The sequence below is a fragment of the Rana temporaria genome, chromosome 1 (assembly GCF_905171775.1).
Source record: "Rana temporaria chromosome 1, aRanTem1.1, whole genome shotgun sequence".
In the NCBI taxonomy this organism is placed as follows: domain Eukaryota; kingdom Metazoa; phylum Chordata; class Amphibia; order Anura; family Ranidae; genus Rana; species Rana temporaria.
In genome coordinates this window covers 458,463,882-458,486,693 of record NC_053489.1, presented here as the reverse complement: position 1 = coordinate 458,486,693, position 22,812 = coordinate 458,463,882, and the positions used below count along the sequence as shown (strand labels likewise).

Below are 22,812 nucleotides of genomic sequence, written 5' to 3'. Positions count from 1 at the left end.
TGATCAAAGCTTTAAAGCCATTTGCCTTAACCATTGTACTAAATGAACCATCAGCACAATTTTACATTTTGGCTAAAACACCAACAGATGAGGCAATTTTATGGAGGTAATTCATTAGTTTGTTATAGTATTACATGAAAAACTATGTCAGTTTAATGAGATTCTTCAACACGTTTCTAAGACAGAACAATAGAAAAAAGCTAAGGATTTATGGTAGACTGCATCTTGTGTCCTTATATTATAGGCAAGAACTCTTGTCACTCGATAGCTTACACATTAATGCTGTAATGCAAACAAAGTAGTTCAAGTAATAAGCCTAAATTAATAATATGCTTATTGTGGCACACTGAAACTGAGGACATTTTGAAGCTGGCATGAATCCAAATGAGTTATTAACAGTTTTAAGACTGTCAGGAGACATACTTGAGGATATTGCAGTCATCATGCAGTTGAAATCAGCCTTGGGGTAATAATGAACATTTGAAATCGATTAAGAAAAATGTGATTATTTACATTGTATGCCATCTCAGGAATTAAATTATTCTGTTTTTCCTACCTAATTACAGGCTATGAGGCAGAAAGAGATGGTTGTACAGTAGAAAATCCAAAGCCAAAAGGTCAGGCCGGTGTTCTCTACTTTGCAATACTGACACCAGCAATGCCCCACCTTGTCACTTAATTTAATTATAAAAATGCCAGGTCAAGCCTATAATTGGGCATGACATTTGTTCGAATGGGTTAGTGAGTCTAACATCCTGACATTACGTTTTCTTAAAGAGAATTGAAATAGAACAAATGTTATACAGCTGCTGAGGTACTGTACTTAAGATGAACTTTCATTTATTTTTTTCTGCAGCAAAATCATTGGAAAATGTGATATTATCATAATCAGTGTAACATAAGACCAATATTGTTTCTTCATTTGAAAAAAAATACATTTCATATGGTTATATAGTTCTTTGTCCAATAGTTCTGCTTGAATCATAGGACTCATTCAATAAGGCAAATAACAAAACCCAAACTCCAAAAACTCATACCTTCTAATCAGAAATATAGGCCCGGATTCACATACATTGGCGCATATTTATGCCGCCGTAGCGTATCTTCTTTACGATACGCCGATGCAGCGCAGAGAGGCAAGCACCGAATTCACAAAGCACTTGCCACCAAATCTGCGCTGGGTTTCTTAGGCGTAAGTCATCGTACGTGGAAGTGGGCGTGAGCCATGCAAATGAGGCGTGACCCCATGCAAATGATGGGGGGCCAAGCGCCATAAAGATACGAATAACGAACGGCGCATGCTCCATCCCGTGGACGCATCCAGTGGGCATGCTCAGAATCACCTCGGAACTACTTCCTAAGATACGATGGATCACTGCCTACGACGTGAACGTAACCTACGCCTAGTCATATTCACGTACAACGTAAACGACAAAAGATACGATGGCTTGTGTTCCCTGGTCCATACCTTTGCATGGGTTGCGCCTCATATATGGGGAATAACTTTATGCCGGAGGTACGACTTACGCAAACCGCGTATATTATGCGCCGGGCGCAAGTACGTTCGTGATTCGGCGTATCTCCCTCATTTGCATATGTGCATAGAAAATCAATGGGAGCGGCAAATGCGGCCAGCATAAATATGCGGCCACGATACGATAGCGTAGGCAAGTTACGTTGGTCGTGGGAAGCCCATTTTCAGGCGTATCTTAGTATGTGGGTCGTCACATAGGTAAGACGGCGCACATTTGTACTTACGTCGGCGTAACTTGAGATACGTCGGCGCAAGTGCTTTGTGAATCCGGGCCCTATTTTTTTTTTATCACAGACTGCGCTATGCTGAAAAAGACTCAGTCAATATAAGGAGAAAAAGAGATCTAGGGACCCAGTACAAAAAAAAGTGACAACCAAAATATTTTTAAAAATCTAGTTTTTCATTATTATCATTAAAGTGGTTGTAAACCCAACCACACAACTTGCACCTACAGGTAAGCCTAGATTAAGGCTTACCTGTAGGTGCAAGAAATATCTCCTTAACCTACACGTGTGATGTCATCGCCGCTCCGTCCAATCACAGCGCCGGATACCTGGAAGGCACTCAGAAGAAAGATGGCGGCGGAGGGGAGCGAGGATCGCTTGGGGGGCTTCGATCTCAGGTAAGTGCCACATAATGAGCTAGTATGCTATGGGGGGGGCAGATCCACCTAGATCGGCACTTCTCTCCGCCGGGCGTAGCGTATCTAAGATACACTACATCGCCGTAACTTTTTTTTTGAATCCTCAAAGGATTTGCGCCGTAAGTTACGGCAGAGTAGTGTATCTTTGGTGGCGTAAGGGCACGCAATTCGAATGGATGTGATGGGGGCGTGTTTTATGTAAATACGTCATGACCCGACGTAAATAATGTTTTTTTTAACTGCGCATGTGCCGTCCATGGGGGTATCCCAGTGCGCATGCTCGAAATTACACCAGAACCAGCCAATGCTTACGACAGTGACGTCATTCTACGCAAATCCCTATTCGCGAACAACTTACGCAAATGACGTAAAAAATTCAAAATTTGACGCGGGAATGATGGCAATACTTAACATTGAGTACGCCACCATATAGCAGCTTTAACTATACGCCGGAAAAAGCCAAACGCAAACGACGTAATAAAAATGCGCCGGCCAGACGTACATTCGTGGATCGCCGTAACTAGCTAATTTGCATACTCAACGCGGAATTCAACGGAAACGCCACCTAGCAGCCGGCGGAAAAATGCACCTAAGATCCGACAGCGTACTAAGACGTACGCCTGTCGGATCGGTCCCGGATGCCGTCGTATCTTGTTTTGTAGATACAAAACAAAGATACGACGCGGGAACTTTAAAATTACGCAGCGTATCAATAGATACGCCGGCGTAATTCTTTTGTGGATCTGCCCCTAGGTCATTATGTGTATACAGGCTCCAATCTGCAATGCATGATGTACTAACATTCGCCCTGAAATGGGATATTATATTACCATGAATTATACATTTACTCTGATGCATGCATTAAAATAATAATTATAACAAACTATTATGTTTTCTGCATTATTATTATTATGTTTATTTTATAATTTATTATTATATTTATATAATTTGTTCTTTGGAATGTCATTTTTCAAGTATTTTATTTATAATTATTTTATAAAGGCCTCAGTAAGTTTTTTGCCTATTTTCACAGCACTCTGTTTGGCTTGAGGCATTAAAATATTTCAAAACTGCACTTTAAAAAGTAGATTTTGTGTGTAACTTTTTCCTACTGGGCCGCTAGGTCTATTTTTATTACACTGGCTGTAATTATTTTTGAGTGGGAACACAATCTAATAGCCACAAGATAACCAACATTCTCTTTATCAGACTGTTCTGACATGCCACAATATACTGTGGCAGCAGCATCATTTTTAAATAAAAAGCAGATCTTGAGCTCCAGTCAAGTGGCCTGAGAGGAGCATCTTGGGAGAATGATATCATTGGTCAGTATAGCTATTAGTAGTTAGTAATATTCAAATGGATTTTTTTCTGTAATGTTTAAGGATCTGTTTCCACTATTGCAACCCGAAAATCACGTGCTTTTGCTGTGATTTTACCACAATTTTTTGTCACGACTTGTCACTACCTGTGTATTCTTGAGGTCTATGGACCTCATGACACAACAATGTGGGTCCAAAGTAGAGCAGGGGCTACTTTTAAGTCGATGCAACATGAAGTTGCACAGATATGAATGGTACTTTGGTGGACAACATTTTGACACTTGTAATGCTTTGGTTGGTATTGGATGCAACCAGAAAGGTTTTGATAAAAGTATCTTGGAATGACAAGAAACGTCAATGATTTAGATGCTATAGGATGTTTTGGCCAGGATTTCCAGGTTCCCAACTGTAAAAACATAATAAAGTCTTTAAACATGTATGTGTTTCTCTGGACAGAGATTTAGTATAGTTACAGTATATGCTTCTAGTATCATCTCCTACCCTGTCCGCCTTCAGGCGATCCTTGAAAAATCTCTTATTCAGGGAAGCCTACACAACCTTTACCTAAGAACTGTACTTGAGTCCTCCCCTGAAGCTATTATCTTTTGTACCACCTCCCTCTCCCGTAAGATTGTAAGATACATGAACCGGACCCCCCTACTCCTTCTGTATCATTAAATATAGATTTGTATTTCAATTAATGGAAGTAACTAAATTCAACTTGGTATTATGCCGTGTACACACGATCGGATTTCCGATGGAATTTTCCGTTGGAATTCCGATGAAGCTGACTTTCATCTGACTTGCCTACACACGATCAGACTAAATTCCGACCGTCCAAAATACGACGAGCCGAAAAAAAGTTCAATGCTTTCGAGCATGCGTCGACTTGATTCTGAGCATGCATGGATTTTTCTCAGATGGAGTTCCACACAGACGATTGGAATTGCCTATCGTTTTTTTTTCCATTGGAAAAATTTAAAACATGTTCTATTTTTTTAAACCGATGGAAAAAAGTCTGATGGGGCCCACACACGATCGTTTTTTCTAATGAAAAAAGTCCATCTGACTTTTTTCATCGGAAAAAACGACTGTGTGTACACGGTATTAGCCTTTTATATATAACAGCCTCCAGACTGGAAAAAGGAAGGGGCAGGGATGGGAGCGAGTCAGGAATGCTGCATGCAAATATGTTGACATAGACATAGACATAGACATAGAATTCTAAATAGAGGAGAAGGCATAGTATTCGGTGGAATGGCCTCAAGTCTGTTTCTCCATTCTAGGTGAGGAGAAAGAACATCACTGTAAACTTTTACTCAACATGGAGTCAGCCACCTGGCTGTGTGCAAATCAAAACTAGATGAACAAAAACACAAATTCTTCAGAAGAGAAAACAACTCTCATGAAAAAAATGAAAAAATAAAATGCAGCATTTCCAAACATACAAAAGTCCTTCAAAGTGATCCATACAGACCCAAGGAGAGCACCCCTGGGGTATAACAAGCGTTCTATGATAGATAAAAAGATCCTCCACCAACACCGCAGCACACTGGGCCTCTTACCCTCATAAAAAGCTGTACAGTACCTGCCACAGATTTTGTGTTTCCAGCGCGATGGGATCGTGCTGGAAACCGGTGGCGAGCGGTGGGAGCGACAGAGCTCGGCACTGGTGGGAGCGTCAGAGCTCGGCACTGGCTCCCGTGACGGGGCTCGCGGGTGTAAATCTCACCACTAACAGTGGCAAGATTGACACAATATAGGCTTTCACCTACTGTAAGTGGTCTAAAAATGCTCAATTCTCCACCTAGTACTGTCAGGCTCCAAATACAATTCTCCACCTGGTACTGTCAGGCTCCAAAGAGACAGAAAAAATATTGGAGTCCAGTCCTCATGTCCCCTCTAGAATCATCACTCCAAAGGTCAGATCACCATATATGTGTGTCAAAAGTAGAACAGAAATCACCTCATGGTGTAGTATTTTTGAGCTTTTAAATATTTACTAAAACAATTCCAATATACTCACAAGCTGTATGAAAAATCTAATCATGTCATTACCATCCAATGTAATTTTTCTAAACAACAAGATGACCATGGTCCTCGTGTGCAGTGACGTCACGCATCCAAGCCCCACCTAATGCATTTCCTCATAACAAAACATCACCAGGGATGTGGCTAGTGGCGATTACTACACTTATTTAAAGGGTGAGGACCAGAACAAACTGCCTCCCCCTAACTGTGCTCCGAAGCTCATAACCACTTGACCAGAAGTGGAAATGATGCCATGACCGGGATGATGTTTTTTGTCCGGGAACAGAAATTATGTCAAACCCCGAAAACTGCACCCGTCGAGTTAGGAACCAAAACAAGAAATGACGTCACAACATCCTCCACCTAAACCCACAGCAGCGAGCCCATTGCTAGGAGCCCATACATTCCAAAAAGACCAGGCCAACAATATCAAATCAATACAAATAATGTTTATCTCAAAAACCCTGATACTCTAAATCCTACAAGAGGAGAATTATTTTAAAATGGACCCAATTTCAACATGGACAAACAAAGGAACACTAACACCATCTTGTGTTTCAAAACCAACTCTCTTATTTGTATTTTAACTGTGTATGTAGATGTTTGCTTAAAGTTAAATTTTAAATAGAAATGTTGATGCTACACTCTATTCAGAATAACAAAATATAGAAAATAAATTGTGAAAGTGTTCATTTGTGCAAAATTCCATCCATGGCTTTAATTAGAAACATGGTTAAGAGTTATTTTGAGATAAAATTTGGATTTATTTTGTGAGCTGAAAACTAGAGGTAGAATTTTAATACAACTGGTAATATAAAAAAGAACACAGAGATGAGCCATTTATGTCGTAGACTGCTTAGCTTGTCTAATTAATACTCTAGAATTTGCTTTAGGAATGTCTGGCAGCTTTGACAATAGTGATTCATTTTTCTGAAAAGTTAAATGGTGCAAAATAAAGAAATGTTCTTGTTTAAAAAATAGTGTATTTATCATGCAAAAATCTCAATTACTTCTGTGGAGGGAGTTAATATTAAAAACATAGTTAGATAAATGCAACTGGTCATTGTTTTCTTCCTGGACAGGAGAGTTTGAATAAAAACAGTTATATTTTTTGGAGGTCAAAAGTAAGATATACCATATGCAGACAGAGAGATGAATCATGATGTTATTTATAGGTAGAGTATGAAACTGGATACAATTTCTTTCATATCAAGCCCTATAGAAATTATTGTTGATGAATGATGACGTGAACATTTTTTAAATGCATGTACAATGCCTATGCCTGAATAATCACATTGTCTGACACTTGCTGCATGTGGTAATTTATGTAATTACAACTAGAATGATGTATAGCTTTTATGATGCTCTTTGTGCAAGAAATGAAGAAAGCATAGATTATCATTTATAATCAAAGCAGGATCATTCTCATTCAATTTGTGTGTGTGTATGTATGAGATTATGTTTTGTAAAATGGTGTCATGCTTACAATGACAAAGATTTTATCATTACAGATGACCAAATCTGCCCAGGTTTGATTTATGAAGGGTTCAGAGAATCTTTTTTGAAATTTGTTTAGGGCCTATCTTGTTGTCAAATTTTGGCTTTTCTTAGGGTTCATAGGAAAACTACTGTCAAAAAAGTTACCAGAAGTTGACCATTGCTGTATAGATCATGTATTAACCACTTGCTGCCGGCCGTATGACTTTGTACGGCCGCAGTGTGGATCCCAATTGCCAGGAGGCCTCCAGCCACTGGGGGGCGTGCGAGCGCCGCCGGCGACGGAGTACGCGTGCCCGCCGCATCACTGAGATGCCGATGCACATGCCTGGCGGCCGCAATGTCCGCCAGGCACCCGCGATCGGCGGTTACACAGACAAGGACGTGGATCTGTGTGTGTAAATCGGTCTCCTCTCTCCCTGACAGGACGTGGATCTGTGTGTGTAAACACACAGATCCACGTCCTGTCAGGGAGAGAGGAGACCGATGCTGTGTCCCTTGTACATAGCGACACAGATCGGTCACCTCCCCCAGTCAGTCCCCTTCCCCCACAGTTAGAAACACTATGCAGGGCACACAGTTAACCCCTTCCTCGCCCCCTAGTGTTAACCCTTTCCCAGCCAGTCACATTTATACAGTAATTACTGCATATTTATAGCACTGATTGCAGTATAAATGTGAATGGTGCCAAAAATGTGTCAAAAGTGTCCGATGTGTCCGCCATAATGTCGCAGTCCCAATAAAAATCGCAGATCGCTGCCATTACTAGTAAAAAATAAATAAGTAATTCTGTCCTCTATTTTTTAGGCACTATGGGCCAAATCCACAAAGATCGTGCCTAACTTAATTTTTTCCATTTAAGTTACACTGCCTTAAAATTTCTACCTAAGTGCCCGATCCACAAAGCACTTACCTAGAAATTTTGGGCTGTGTAACTTAAATTCCACCGTCGCAAGGCGTTCCTATTCAAATGGGGGCGATTCCCATTTAAATTAGGCGCGCTCCCACGTCATCCGTACTGCGCATGCTCGTGACGTCATTTTCCCGACGTGCATAGCGCAAAATTACGTTACGCCAAGCTTTGTGGATTGCGACAGGTCAATAAAGTTGCGTCGGGAAAAAAAAAAGATACGGCGGGAAAAAAAATCGCGTCGCTGGACAGAAAGGTCTGCTTTTACATGGTGTACTAACTTTACACCATGTAAAAGCAGCCCTAATTTTGCGTATGCAAACTAAAACTTACGGAGAAAAAACGAAGCTGAAAAGCTTCGTGGATCTCCGTAAGTGCTAATTTGCATACCCGAGGCGGCATTTCGACACGAAATGCCCCCAGCGGCGGATGCGGTACTGCATCCTAAGATCCGGCAGTGTAAGTCCCTTACACATGCCGGATCTTCTGCCCAACTATGGAAAACTGATTCTGTGGATCAGTTCCATAGTTAGGAACAGGGATACGACGGCGTTACAGCAATTACGCTGTCGTATCCCTTTTGTGGATTTGGCCCTATAACTTTTGCACAAACCAGTCGCTTATTGCGATTTTTTTTTTTACCAAAAATATGTACAAGAATAGTTATCGGCCTAGACTGAGAAAAAAAAAGTTTTTTTTTTTATTTTTGCTCTTTTTTTGTTTATAGCGCAAAAAATAAAAACACAGAGGTGATCAAATACCACCAAAAGAAAGCTCTATTTGTAGGGAAAAAGGACCTCAATTTTGTTTGGGAGCCACGTCGCATGACTGCGCAATTTTCAGTTAAAGCAACGCAGTGCCGGAAGCTGAAATTTCACCTGGGCAGGAGGGGGGTATATGTGCCCAGTAAGCAAGTGGTTAATATGAAAAAAAAAATAGTACAGAGGCAAAAAGGTCTTTTAATGTGACTTCAAGGCTAACATTGAAAATACACAAATCCTTTAAAAATATGCTGGGGGTTGCCTTAAAGCTATTTGTGGTGTCACAGACAGCACATTTTTAATAGACAGTCTCAGTGACAGCATACACTGGCAGTGCTTGTTTGGATGTAGACTTTTTTTTATCTTTTCTAATTAGCTTGGCTTACATACAGAAGCAACATCCCAATCTGATTAATTTCAGTATGAAAAAAAAAGCTTTTGGTTCAGTTCACACTGCTGCAACGACAAAGGCATGCAACTTTGCCTGCAACTTTGCCCTGTGACTTCCTTTTCGACTTGATCCAACTTGGATTCTGTTTAGGAGCCTGTTCAAGGGCTGATACCCAACCCAAGTCAGACCAAAGTATTGCAGGACCATTTTCAGAGGGACTTCGATATTATCAGTTCAGGTGTTTTTCATAGGTAAACATTGAATTTGACATGTCATGCAACTTGGGGTCTCATAAGTCGGATCCCATGTCACAGTAATGTAAACCAAGCCTTTGTCAAGTAGCTTTAGCAGTGATACATGCTTTGACAGTAAGATATAAATTGCCAAGTAGTTCACTCTGGCTATCCTTGTACTCACTGATGCAAAACTGTCCTGCCACTGGCTAATTTTCAACAAATTAAGAGATTTCAGATACTACAACAGTGTAAATTTTTCCATCAACAGGATATTTTTAAGAGCGAGAAATAACCAAAATGTACTAGAGAAGAAGAGTACCAACAGGTGTTTTACTGCAAGAATTAAAAGATATGCAGATAACACAGTAATGCAAAACTGATCAGCAGCAGAGATCATGAGTACAGGAAGATATTTTACAGGATTCAAGGGTCTGCAGATACGGTAGTAAAAGATTGGCCAGCAGCAGGATTAACCACTTCCATACAGGGCACTTATACACCTTCCCGCCCAGACCATTTTTCAGCTTTCAGCGCTGTTGCACTTTGAATGACAATTGCACGGTCATGCTACACTGTACCCAAACTAAATTTGTATAATTTTGTTCCCACAAATAGAGCTTTCTTTTGGTGGTATTTGATCACCTCTGGATTTTTTATTTTCTGCTAAAAAAATTAAAAAGACAGAAAATGTTGAAAAACAAATGCTTTTTTTTTGTTTCCGTTACAAAACGTTATAAATAAGTATGTTTTCTCCTTCACTGATGGGCACTGATGGGGCTGCACTGACGGGCACTGATAAGGCGGCACTGATGGGCACAGATGAGGTGGCACTGATGAAGTGGAATTGATGGGCACTGATGGGCACTAATATGCAGCACTGATGGGGCACTGATAGGCGGCACTGATAGGTGGCACAGATGGGCACAGATAGGCGGCATGGATTGGCACATATAGGTGACACGGATGGGCACATATAGGCTGCATGGATGGGCACTAATAGGTGGCACAGATGGGCATGGATGGGCACTGATAGGTGGCACGGATGGGCATGGATGGACACTGATAGGTGGCACGGATGTAATGTATTATATTGTACTCATAGATTCCAATCAGTGCCAAACAACAATGCCTGCCAATCAGTGATGCCCATTGTGGGCACTGATTGGCATCCATTGTGGGCACTGATTGGCATCCATTGTGGGCACTGATTGGCATCCCTGGTGGTCTAGGGTGGCATACCTGGTGGTGAGCATCCCTGGTGGTCTGGTGGCATCCTTGGTGGTCTAGTGGCATCCCTGGTGGTATAGGGTGGGCATCCTCGGGGGGGCTGTGCTGATAATCGATCAGCACAAACCCCCCCTGTCAGAGGAGCAGCCGATCGGCTCTCCTCTACTCGCGTCTGATGCGAGTGAGGAAAAGACGATAACCGGCTCTTCTTGTTTACATCGTGATCAGACGTGATTTCTGTGCCAGCATGGAAATCGACTCCCTGATCGTCAATGAAAGAAGCATTGAGAAAGAGTTTCTCTGTTCACTTCCATGACCGCTTTGACGCATGCATGTACCCACTAATTACAACTGGCATACCAGGAGGAGAGTGGCTGATGACCTTTGAATAAAAGGAATGCCTATGCTGCACTGAGCTTGGATCTGGAGGCGAGTGGCTGATGATCTTTTGGACAAGAGGAGTGTTCAATGCTGTATTGAGCTGAGGTCTGGTGAGTAGAATAACCTAAGGGGCACACAAGTGACAGGATTCTCTGCTTTCACCTGGGATGGATCATACTATTGTCCAGCACTGACACCAGTGAAGTGAACTTTAAAGCTGCCACACACATTTTTGCTGCATTTCCCTATGAGACTTTTTTGGAGATTACCTCAGAGGAGTCATTTGAATGGGGTTTTGACTGATATTTCTGACCATTCAGTATAGCAGATCATGAAATTTTAGTTCAGATGAAATAACGTTTCATTCAGCGCTGTTAATGTTTTATTGCTTTCGATGAGACATATTTGATTTATGGACCACATTCAGGCTCAGACATCTGTCTCAAACTGCAGCTAATCGCTCTGTGTGTGGCTACTTGTGAACAGCAGTGGCTGCTGTCAGCCTGCCATCAGTTTAAATCTGCAGACTCTTGCTGCAAAAATACAGCAACCGCACCAACCAGGACATGTGAAAGGGGCCTTACAGTATTGCTGATCACTGTCACACCAATTACACTGTCCCTGATCACTGCCACAGCAGTCACAGTATCCCTGATCACCACCACAGCAGTCACAATGTTCATGATCACGACCACAGCAGTCACAGAATCCCTGATCACCACCACAGCAGTCTCAGTGTCACTATAAGGGCCATACATATTCACATTGCTCTTCATTGTATTGAAACATAGCTGAAACATAGAAACATAGAAAGTGATGGCAAAAAAAGACAGAGTAGTCTATCGACTCTGCCCTTTTGTTTTTGTCTTTTGTTTTTTCATGAACTTTTTTGTATAGATCTATGTTTGTCCCAAGCATGTATGACTAACTACCTCTGCTGGAAGTATTGCCTCCTCACCACCTACTTTACCTCTTTGACCCTGCACAAGCAACCCCAGTCACTTGATTGGGTCATGATCATTGGGTGTACAGGTGCAAAGCAAATCATTGCAGTCATGGTATGTACTAAACTTGGCCTGTTTATTGACCATACTGCCTGTTGTCTGGACCATTCCTTTGCTTGTTTGCTGACCATTTCTCTGTCTGCGCCTTAACTAACACATCTGCACATCCCGCTGACTATGTTCTTGCGTCCAAAAGGTGCTCCTTGGATTTCGGGTTCTTCTATTCATCTAGGCTGTATAACAATCTCACACATGTGGTATCCCCATACTCATGAAGCATACAGAATGGCCTATGTTGTGTGTGAGATAAAGCAAGTTAAAATTTCTTTATTTTTCCCCAAAAATTTGACAAAAATTACAACTTCAAAAAACTCACCATACCTCTTATTACAAACATTGGACTGTCTACTTTCTGAAAAGGGGTTTTGGGGATATTTGAACTGTTCCGGCATTAAAAAGCCTCAAGGCAGAAGACATGTGCAGAATGGAAAAACATTGTTATGTTTAATTTAGATAGATTCTTTATGTTACTGATTCTGTTTTGTAGATTCAATTTTGAATTTGTTTAGTTTTGTTTTGTTTTCATTACATTTTGTTTATATATTTTTCTAACAAATTCCAAAGTTTCAGAACGATTCTAATTCGTTTCGGTCAAAAATGATTGACCAATTTGAATTCTGTGTGAGAAATAGCTGGTTGTTAAGCAATGGGCTAGGAAGCCAGCCACCTTGTCCTTAACAACAGATGACTCATCAGCTGTCAGTGGGTTTCCCCACTGACAGCTGAGTGTAAAAAAAAAAGAATGCCAGCAAGGAAAACAAAAACGAAAACAGGTCTGGTACAGATTTTAAGGGGAACTCCACACCATTTTTTTAAAATGGTGGGGTTCCCCCCACAATCCATACCAAACTCTTATCCAAGCATAAAGCCTAACAGGTCAGATAAAGAAAGGGAAAAGCGAGTGCCCCTCTCCCTCCTGAACCATACCAGACCACATGCCTTCAACATGGAGGGTGCCGCATCATGCCCTGGTCAGTGATGTCACCCGCCGACGTCATCGGGTGACTCGGCCCCTAGGCTATTTAAGAAATGTCAGATGGAGGAGCAGATAATCAGCAGGGAGCCTTCAACAAAGCTGGATGTTTTATTTTTCCTATTTTGGGTGTGATTGATGATAGATCTACATTAGAGGACATTGTTTTTTAATTAAGGAATTGTCAAATACATGTGTACTGTCTTTATTCTCTTTTTACACTTTTTTGGTAAATGGGTAGGGGTACCCCATACTCATTTACACGGGGGGCAGGATCTGGGGGCCTGCTTATTAAAGGGGGCTTCCAGATTCCAATAACCCCCCCCCACTCGCATACCCCCCACAAACACAGCCCAGGGTTATGGGAAAGAGGTCCTTGTCCCAATCAACTTGGGAAAAATGTGCTTTGGGGTGGAATACAGAGTAAAAATAAATAATTATTATCAATACAATGTTTTAAATTGTCATACACATTTATACTGTCTTTATTATTTTGTGGAAATAACATGTTATGGGTGTGTTTCTACCATTCACAGACTGTTTCATGCCCCTCCAGCCTGTGTCTTAGAATAAGAGGAAGGTGAATCAAGATGTAATATCCCACCCCCATTGTGTTTAGCAGGTTAGTGGGCATTAAGGAGGAGGGAGGGAGTGGGCTGTCATTTACCACTGTGTACAAGCCCAAATGTGTGACTCTATAATCATATGGGCTGCTCAGATGTGATAAGGAGGAAATTCTCAGAATAGAAACTCACTTGAAAACTGAGCAAGAGGTCCTTGACCCCATCAACATAGGGACAAGGTGCTTTGGGGTGGGGGGGCACCCATGTTGAGGGTGTGTGATCTGTTATGGTTCAGGAGAAGGGTGGCCTGGTATGGTTCAGGAGGGGGTGCTTGCTCATCCTCCCCCTTTTCTGACCCTTTGGGCTGCGTGCTCAAATAAGGGTCTGGTATGGATTTTTGGTGGGACCCATGGCTTTTTTTTATTTTGGCACAGGGTTCTCCTTAAAATCTACACCAGACCCCAAGGGCCTGGTATAAATTGGGTTGTTTTTTTTTCAATTATTTTTCATTGCCGGCAAGCCCATTGATAGCTGATGAGTCTTTGGTTGTTAAGGACCAGCTAATCTTCACACAGTATTCAAATCGGTCGATCATTTTTCAACCGATCCAAATTTGACTTATTCCTTAAATGTGAAATTCATTAGAAAACAAATAAACAAAATTTATTAATTCGGATACATCTTCAAATAACCAAAAATGTGTCCGAATTTGTATTCAGACCGAAACAAATTGCACATGTCTACAAGGCAGGCAGCACATCAGGATTGAACAATTTATAGTATATATATATATATATATATATATATATATATATATATATATATATATATATATATATATATATATATAATTATACACCACTGATTCCTCAAACTATATGGCCTCCAGGGGGATTTCCCTGGCTGCGGACTGCCCCTTCTTTCCATGTGATAGCAGCATTCCCCCTCCCCTCTGCTACCTTATTCACACAAGACGTGAAGCAAGACAGGTCTGGACAAAGGGCTGGACTTTTCAAGTTTAGAAGCAGGTGATTGGTTTCTAGGAAGCAGGCGGTCCCAGCAATCAATCACCTGCCTTTCACTTGAAAAGTCCCGCCCTCTGTCTGGACCTGGGATGCTTTACGTATTGTGTGATCAAGGAAGGGGAGGGGGAGTGCTGCGATCTTATGGAAGGAAGGGGCAATGTAATACCACTGGAGGACTCTGTGATGGGGGATCTGTGATAGGGGCTCTGTAAAGGGGGGTCTGTGATGGGGGCTCTGTGATGAGGCTCTGTGATGGGGGATCTGTGATGGAGGATCTGTGATGGGGAGGGCTCTGTGATGGGGCATCTGTGATGGGGGATCTGTGATGGGGAGTGCTCTGTGATGGAAGGATCTGTGATGGGGGACTCTGTGATGGGGGATCTGTGATGGGTAGAGCTCTGTGATTAGGGGATCTATGATGGAGAGGGCTCTGGATGAGGCATATGTGATGGGGGCTTTGTGATTATGTATCTGTGATGGGAGGCTCTAAGATGAGGGATCTGTGATGGGGCTCTGTAATGAAGTATATGTGATGGGGGCTCTGTGATGGGGAGGGCTCTGTGATGAGGGGATCTGTGATGGGGAGGGCTCTGGATGAGGGATCTGTGATGGGGCGCTGTGATGATGGATTTGTGATGGGGATCTGTGATGAGAGATCTGTAATGGGGGACTCTTTGATGGGGGCTCTGTGATAAGGGATCTGTGATGGGGATTTGTGATGTGGGCTCTGTGATGGGGGATCTGTGATGGGGGGGGCTCCATGATGAGGGGCTTTGTGATGAGGGATTTGTGATATGGGTTTTGTAATGAGGGATTAGTGAATGGGGATCTGTGATGGGGGATCGGTGATGGGGGGCTTTGTGATGAGGGATTTGTGATGAGGGATCTGTGATGGGGGCTTTGTCATGGGGAATGGCTCTGTGATCGGGGCTTTGAAATTAGGGATTTGTGATGGGGTTATCTGTGATGGGGAGGGCTCTGTGATAGGGGGATCTGTGATGGAGAGGACTCTGTGATGAGGGATCTGTGATGGGGTCTGTGATGGGGGCTTTGTTATAAGGGGATCTGTGATGGGGGCTTTGTAAAGGGGGATCTATGATGAGAGGGATCTGTAATGAACATAAGGAAAAACATCCAGTCTCGGCCATAAAGAAAATAATCCGGTCCCGACCGTGACCGGAAGTGACGTCACCTTTCTCTCTCCATCACGTGTATCGTCACTGATCATGTGACTTTCTCAAAGGTCATGTGATCCGTGATGATACGCGTGAGGTAGAGAGTCGGGTGATGTTAATTCAGGTCGCAGTCGAGACCAGATATTTTTCCTTTTTTTCATTACGCTGTCTGCCTGTTACTGTTAATGTAAGTTACTATGTTTTTGCTCTAATAACATTTTGAAAATACTACACAATGGAGCCCTCCCTTTTCTTTTCATGGAAGTGAGCCTGAGAATTTGATGATTGTCTTTCCATTGGGAACGTCCAGGGAATCGATCGTCTAGTGTTGGAAACTTCAGAGACGCTCACTGATTGTATCTATAAGGTGAGAGGCTGTGGGGAAACGGTGTCACACAGAGTAGATGTGGAGACTCTTTGGATACTGGCACTCTGCACTTTATCTGTGATGAACTGCATTGCACGTTGTGGATTCATTAAATTATCTTGTTGCACTTTTCATGGGACTATTTTTTGATAAATTATCAACCTTTTTATATTCATATATTTTTATGCATATTTCGTGGAATTCACTGATTGTCATTTACACATTGGTCATTGCTATTTGCACATCGGATTTTGCTATTTGCACATTGGATAAATTTGATTATTTACATCATTGCTATTATTTGCAAATTGCCTATTTGTACTAGTCTTTACTAATTTTTGATTAGATATATATTCATGTTTTATATTTTTTATGCAGTAAGCTCCACATTTCTTTGATTGCCATTTACAGTTAGTGTGAGAACACCTTTTTATGCTGGGAGCTGCTCGCCCTAGTTTCCTTATTGGTTTGCACATTAGTATCCCCTGTCTACATACATGACTAAGTAATTGTCATTCAAAATGTGACTGAAAACTTAAAAATGGCCCAGGCAGAAAGGAGGGGAAAGTTTCCATTATTGCAGTGATTATTATAGGGTAGAAGGGGAGATGCTAATGCCTGATAATTAAAGTGTCACTAAATCCACATTATAGAAAACTATCAATAAATGCTGTATTACATGCTGTTCATACTCACTCAGTCACTATGAGATTTGTCTTCTGTATTCAGCAAAAAAACAATTGGATCCTGCTGTTCTCTATCTCCCCTTTTGTCTAAGTCCCCAATGCAGCTCGGGATTTTGCAGCTGTAGTGGCAACTTTGCACATGCTCAGTTTTCCAGTGAGTTTCTATCCTGAGCATTTCCACCCTTTCACATCTGAGCAGCCCATGCGATTATAGAGTCACACATGTGGGCTTGTACACAGTGGTGAATGACAGCCCATCTCTTCCCTTCTCCTCAATGCCCACTAACCTGCTAAACACAGATATTACATCTTGAGTCATCTCCCTCTTATTCTAATGCCGCGTACACACCATCACTTTATGTGATGAAAAAAAATGACGTCACTTTAATTGACTGTGTGTGGGGGAAAACGTCGTTTTATGTCTTGTAAAAAACGACCAAAAAAAATTGAAGCATGCTTCAATTTTATGTGTCGTTTTTCAAAAGTGCACTTTTTACTTCACAGAAATTGACCGTGTGTAGCAAAAAACTTTGTTTTCTAAGATGTTTTTTCATCCACGCATGCCCAGAAGCTACTTATGAAGCAAGCTTCAATGGTAAAACGTGGTGGAACGTAACCTCACTTTGCAAGATCATTGTGAGAAAACGATGGTGTGTAGGCAACTTCGTCTTTGAAAATTGAAGTTTCAAAAACGTCATTTTTTACTTCACAGAAAGTGTCGTTTTTTTTCATCACATAAAGTGATGGTGTGTACGGGGCATAAGACACGTGCTGGAGGGGCATGACACAGCCTGTGAGTGGTAGAAATCCACCCACAATATGCCCTTTCCACAAAATAAGTAAGATTTTATTTCAAATACAGTATATATTTGTATGACAATTTAAAACAATGTACAGGCATACCCCACTTTTAAGTACACAATTGGGTTTATTTACTAAAGCTGGAAAGTGCAAAATCAGGCTCACTTCTGCATAGAAACCAATGAGCTTCTATCCCCAGCTTGTTCAATTAAGACTGGTAATAAAACCTGGAAGCTCATTGTTTTTTATGCAGAAGTGAGCCTGATTTTTTGCTTTCCAGCTTTAGTAAATAAACCCAATTGTGTACTTAAAACCGGGGTATGCCTGTATTGATATTAATTATTTGTTTTTAATCTGTATTCCAGGACAGGCTGGGAAAAATCAGAGCCATGTCACAGCTGTACATCAATTAGGAAAAAGTTTTTTTTAAATTAAAATAACTACAGTGTCATCATCCACAGACAGAAAGAGAAGGGACAATGCAATCAGCTTTACAGTACATTTTTTTTAACACGTCCGTTGTCTGGTTTTGTAGAGATTGGGGAAAGGGTTTGTCCCATATCAAGTTTGCTGTCTATGTCCCTAGTGAGAAAATGTACTCCTCTGTTTTTACTAGTGATCAACTGTATACGTGGGGAATCTCTCTCACTTTCAGAATGGCCATTACCTTTCTGTTGCTTCTCTGGGATTGAACATGAAGGGACATTTCACCAATGATATACCAAGAGCAAAAAAAATACCTGGCATGGGTTTTAACTCTACTCTAGCCAAAGTTAAGACTATACATGCACTTTTAGAACAAAGTTTGCAGATTTATACACAATAGGAAGCCCCCATCTAAAGGGAATGGAGAGAACACTATGGCAGTCTTTTACAATTTACGCCCATCTTTTGTCTTGTATTACAATAGTTCTTGATGACAGGAACAATCAGAATGTGATTACATATGTGTGATACATTATCTGTGAGTGATACAGCTATTATTAAGTAGGCAATCCCTGAATATGTATTCTTTCAATTTTAAATGATGATCCTATCCCTTATGTGATATTTTACCCAGTATATTTAACACTATGTGTGTACAACATTGTCAGCTATTACTTACAGTTATTAAAAAAAAGACTATCATTAAAGTCTAACTTCAAGTTTCATTTAACTTTAAATAGTTAGTTTAGACCAAATTAGTCCAAATGATTCAATGATTCCTATCCTTCACTAAAACATGGGCCATTGCCTGCACTGTATAAACTGTATGTAGCATTAGTTACATACAGTATACAGTGCTGTGCTATGGCAGTCATCCCATTCCAGGAACAAAATAGATTCAGACTGTGAGCTGCTCAGTCAGCCATTCACAGGAAACTTCATATTCTATGAATGAATGCAAGGCTTCCTCTAAATGGATGAGTTGGAAAGTCAGGCAGGTCACCTCTTGATCTCCACCTTGGGAAAATTTGTATTCGTTCATAAAAGACAAAGCTTCCCATAAATGGCTGAGAAACACTCAGATTGACTCAATTTTGTTGCTGGAAGGGAACATGAAGGCCATTAACTGTTGCTAGAACACAGCTCTGTTTACTATACTGTATATAGCTGATGCTACAGACATTTTATACAGCGCTGACAGTTGCTAAAGGAAATAGTTTGTTTGGACCAGCTTGGTTTAATGTTAAATGAAACCTGGGGTAAGCAATTCCTGAATATGTATTAATTCAATTTTAATTTATATCCTTTATGCGTGCTCATCCCTCTTAACCTTAAGGCCGCATTCACACCTGAGCGTAGCGTTTTCGGTCGTTTTTCCCGGTGTTTTGTCGCACGTTTTGTCACGCGTATTAACACATATTCACACGTTTGCATACAGCGTTGTCCGACGTTTTTGAACTTTGTCATTTTTCATTTTAGTCAATAGGAAAAATGCTCATCTCTTTCATCATTTGTTGCTGTTTGTAGATTTTTTTATCTTCTTCCTGGGTGAATATTCTATTTCACAGAACAGATTAAAGCGACAAAACGCCCGTAGAAATGCTTGTTGTCGCGCTAGACGCTTGAATCAAGCTTTCCATTAGTTTCCATGGGAATACAAACGTTCAAAAACGAATCAGCCCGATTCGCGAACCATCTCCATAGAGAATAATGTATTTTTTCCCCTCTAGCGTTTTATAGCTTCAGGCTACAAAACGCTCAGGTGTGAATGCAGCCTAAATGTTTGGGATTTCTAGAAACAATTTTTAACAACTAATCGTCAAACATTGATGGACATAGAAAAGCATCAGCCTCTTGTATTGTATGCAGATATGTGAATAGAAAATTACCATAGTTGTTGTCATAAAAAATGATGAATTTCTGCCAGGCGTATTCAGTGACGACTCTTATGATAACATCATTCAGATAGACTTGGGGGCGAACAGACAATGTATAGTCATCAATCCTCTTATTCCTGTTGAGCCCACAACTACTTCTTGGCGTTCTGGCTGTGGATCGCTGCATGAAGAGATGAGGAATATGCATTGCATCTGCAAGAGACTGCAAGGACACGGCTGATGCACATCCGATAGAGCTGACGAGAGCCAATATGCCTTGGTTCATAAGGTCGCAAGCTGAAAGAAACAAAATCATATTTAAGATGACAGTGACACATGTGTGCAGTGTACTTTTACGTAAAATGGCTGACACATACATGCTAAATGTAATAATGTCTGTAAGTATTGGTACATAGGCTGCAGGGCAAACAATTCTGGCTATTTTATATATTTTATGCTTTTTATTACTAGAATACATTGTTCTAGAGCTTATGTTTACATGCTAAAAAATGTATTACTTGTACAATATGTACGTTGCTTTATATATATATATATATATATATATATATATATATATATATATATACAGAAACTATTATTTGTACACATATCATAAATGCAGGAATAATTACTGTTACATGCTCATGTACTAAAAAGTGAAAAATGCACACAAGTTTAACTATTTATTGAAAATGTTAAATATACTATATATAGAAACACATGTGCACATACTGTATACAATAAAGCAGCACAAAGAACAATGATTTTGTTCAAAGAGATAAGCTCACAACATTTGATCCACAATAGTCTTTCTTTGATCTGCCCACAGTTTAGTTAATCTTCACAAGCTGATCTATATTAATGTACTTTGAACATCATTGCTGCTATTTGAAATGTTTTTTCAGAGAAAGTGGTCAGTAGTTCTTACATTTATAGCCATATTGGAAGTAGATACCGTGTCCATTCAGTGACCTATTGGCCAAAGTTTGTATAAACAATGCATTGCATAAAAGGTTTAAATTGGCAAAAAAAAATGGAAAAAAAGGGGGGGGGGTGATAAAATGTGAGGTATACTTTAAGGATATGCTGTCCAGAGCAACCAATCAGAATTTTGCATTTCAAAAATGATCTAGCAAAATCACAGGTAAGGTTTGATTGGTTATTATGAGTGCCATTTATATCTCCTGAAAAGCAAACTTGTGCCAATGCAAAACCTATGAAACCTTCTTTTCCCTGGCAGTGTAGGCACCTCCATACACAACATGGTTGCCTTTCCACCAAACGCTCTAGAAGCTCAACAAATTTAGATGCTTTAGTACTGTATACAACCAACTTCCATTTTTACCCGCTCTGCCCACCTGTTCCTGACTTTTGCATCTTATTATAGCTTGGTCGGTTAACAAAGTTATGAGCCAATAATAAACTGCAGTAGTGAAGACAGATGGATAGAGCTGAAAACCATGTTTTCAAGGATTCCTGGGTGCCCTTTGGAGGATCAAAACAAATGTGTTCTCCTGTGGAGATGTCTGATGTACTTAAAAGGTGGCTTTTTTTTATCATTTTAGAATTAGAGGAGGTTCACTTAGGTGTTTTTCCCTAAATTCTAGATCCTCTGGTTATAGATCCCTACAGAAGCAAAATGGGTAGATGCAAATTTCTTATCTTTGTTTAAGGATGTAACACTGGTAAAATAAAAAGGAAAGTAAAAATGAATTAGAACATGTGCATATAAATGTAAAATTATCCCCTATTCTTATGAAGCCCTGTATTGAGATACACTTTGCATTCTATTATCATTAGAAATATACCTGTTAATGTATGTGGGTGTAGGTAATTCAGCAAAAACCACCATAGCTGGCTTGAAAAAGTATTTTATTCCTCTTTTGAACTAAATTGCAATATTGTAAGCTTTATAATGCACAATGGAAAACAAGAAACAAAATGCCATGATTTGAATATTGCGAGTCAGATTTTTCTTTTTTACTCGCTTCTAAATTAATAAAAAAAATTTTTTAGCCATGTAGCGTTCATTTATGACAAATCTCTTGTCTTTTTGGCCTCTTTGCATCAATGACTTCACATATTTTGCTGCAATATTTGTTAAGGTTTGCCAGGCCTATATTTTATGACTGTTAAAAAGATATTGCTAACCGTTACAATATTCTATATCTAAATCTCAAAGGAAAGTGAGCATTTTTTTTTCATTCTCTGAAAGCAATTTCCCCTCTCCCTTTGTGCTGAAATAATTTGACATGTATGAGAAGATCTAAATAGTGGCAGCAATTTGCACCGTGTAAAATAATAGGTGTCTTGTACGTATTTTAATGAGATCTCCAGGAAATAGCTGAAGTTTAAAAAAAGTGATGCATTTCTTGCATGATTCATTTAAGATTACATCTTGTACAGCAAATATTAATTTAACATTGGTCGATATTCTAGGTTTGGGCAATGATGTATTCAGCATTCTGGGTTGTATTTTCCCTTTTTTGGTGTATGTTAGAAGACAGTTAGGATGTGAATGAAAGAAAGTAATGTACCTGTTGTAAGTATTGGTATAGAATGTACATACATTATTAAATGTTTGTAGTTAGGAATGATTTTATGAAGAAATACCAAGGAAATGGCATTGAGCTAATTTACAAAAAGAGCTGGCGAATTATCCATTCACATGCAAACGGAAATTTGCTTTTAACATTATTAGATAACTGAAGTGAATATTCAAGATTCTCAATTCCTTTAGTAACCCCTTGTGCCTTTCTCTTAAGAATGTAAATAGAAATAGATAACATGGAGTTAATTTACTAAATACATAATATTATTCTTAACACAATGGTGGTGAATTACAAAAGGAGTATATTCTCTCATTTTCTCAAGTGGACCTCTGTTCACTTGGCACCCTAATCATTTTTTAATTTACAAAAT

The 22,812-nt window shown here is 40.1% G+C and overlaps 1 protein-coding gene across 1 annotated transcript in view; it reads right to left on the bottom strand.

Annotated features, from left to right (window-relative positions):
* The window catches only part of GRID2 (glutamate ionotropic receptor delta type subunit 2), a 740,228-nt gene that overhangs the window by 703,651 nt on the left and 13,765 nt on the right, over nucleotides 1-22,812 (bottom strand). Inside the window, exon 2 of the mRNA XM_040344854.1 lies at nucleotides 19,903-20,187. Coding sequence (XP_040200788.1) covers nucleotides 19,903-20,187 — 285 coding nt within the window. The remainder of the gene's footprint in view (nucleotides 1-19,902; nucleotides 20,188-22,812) is intronic.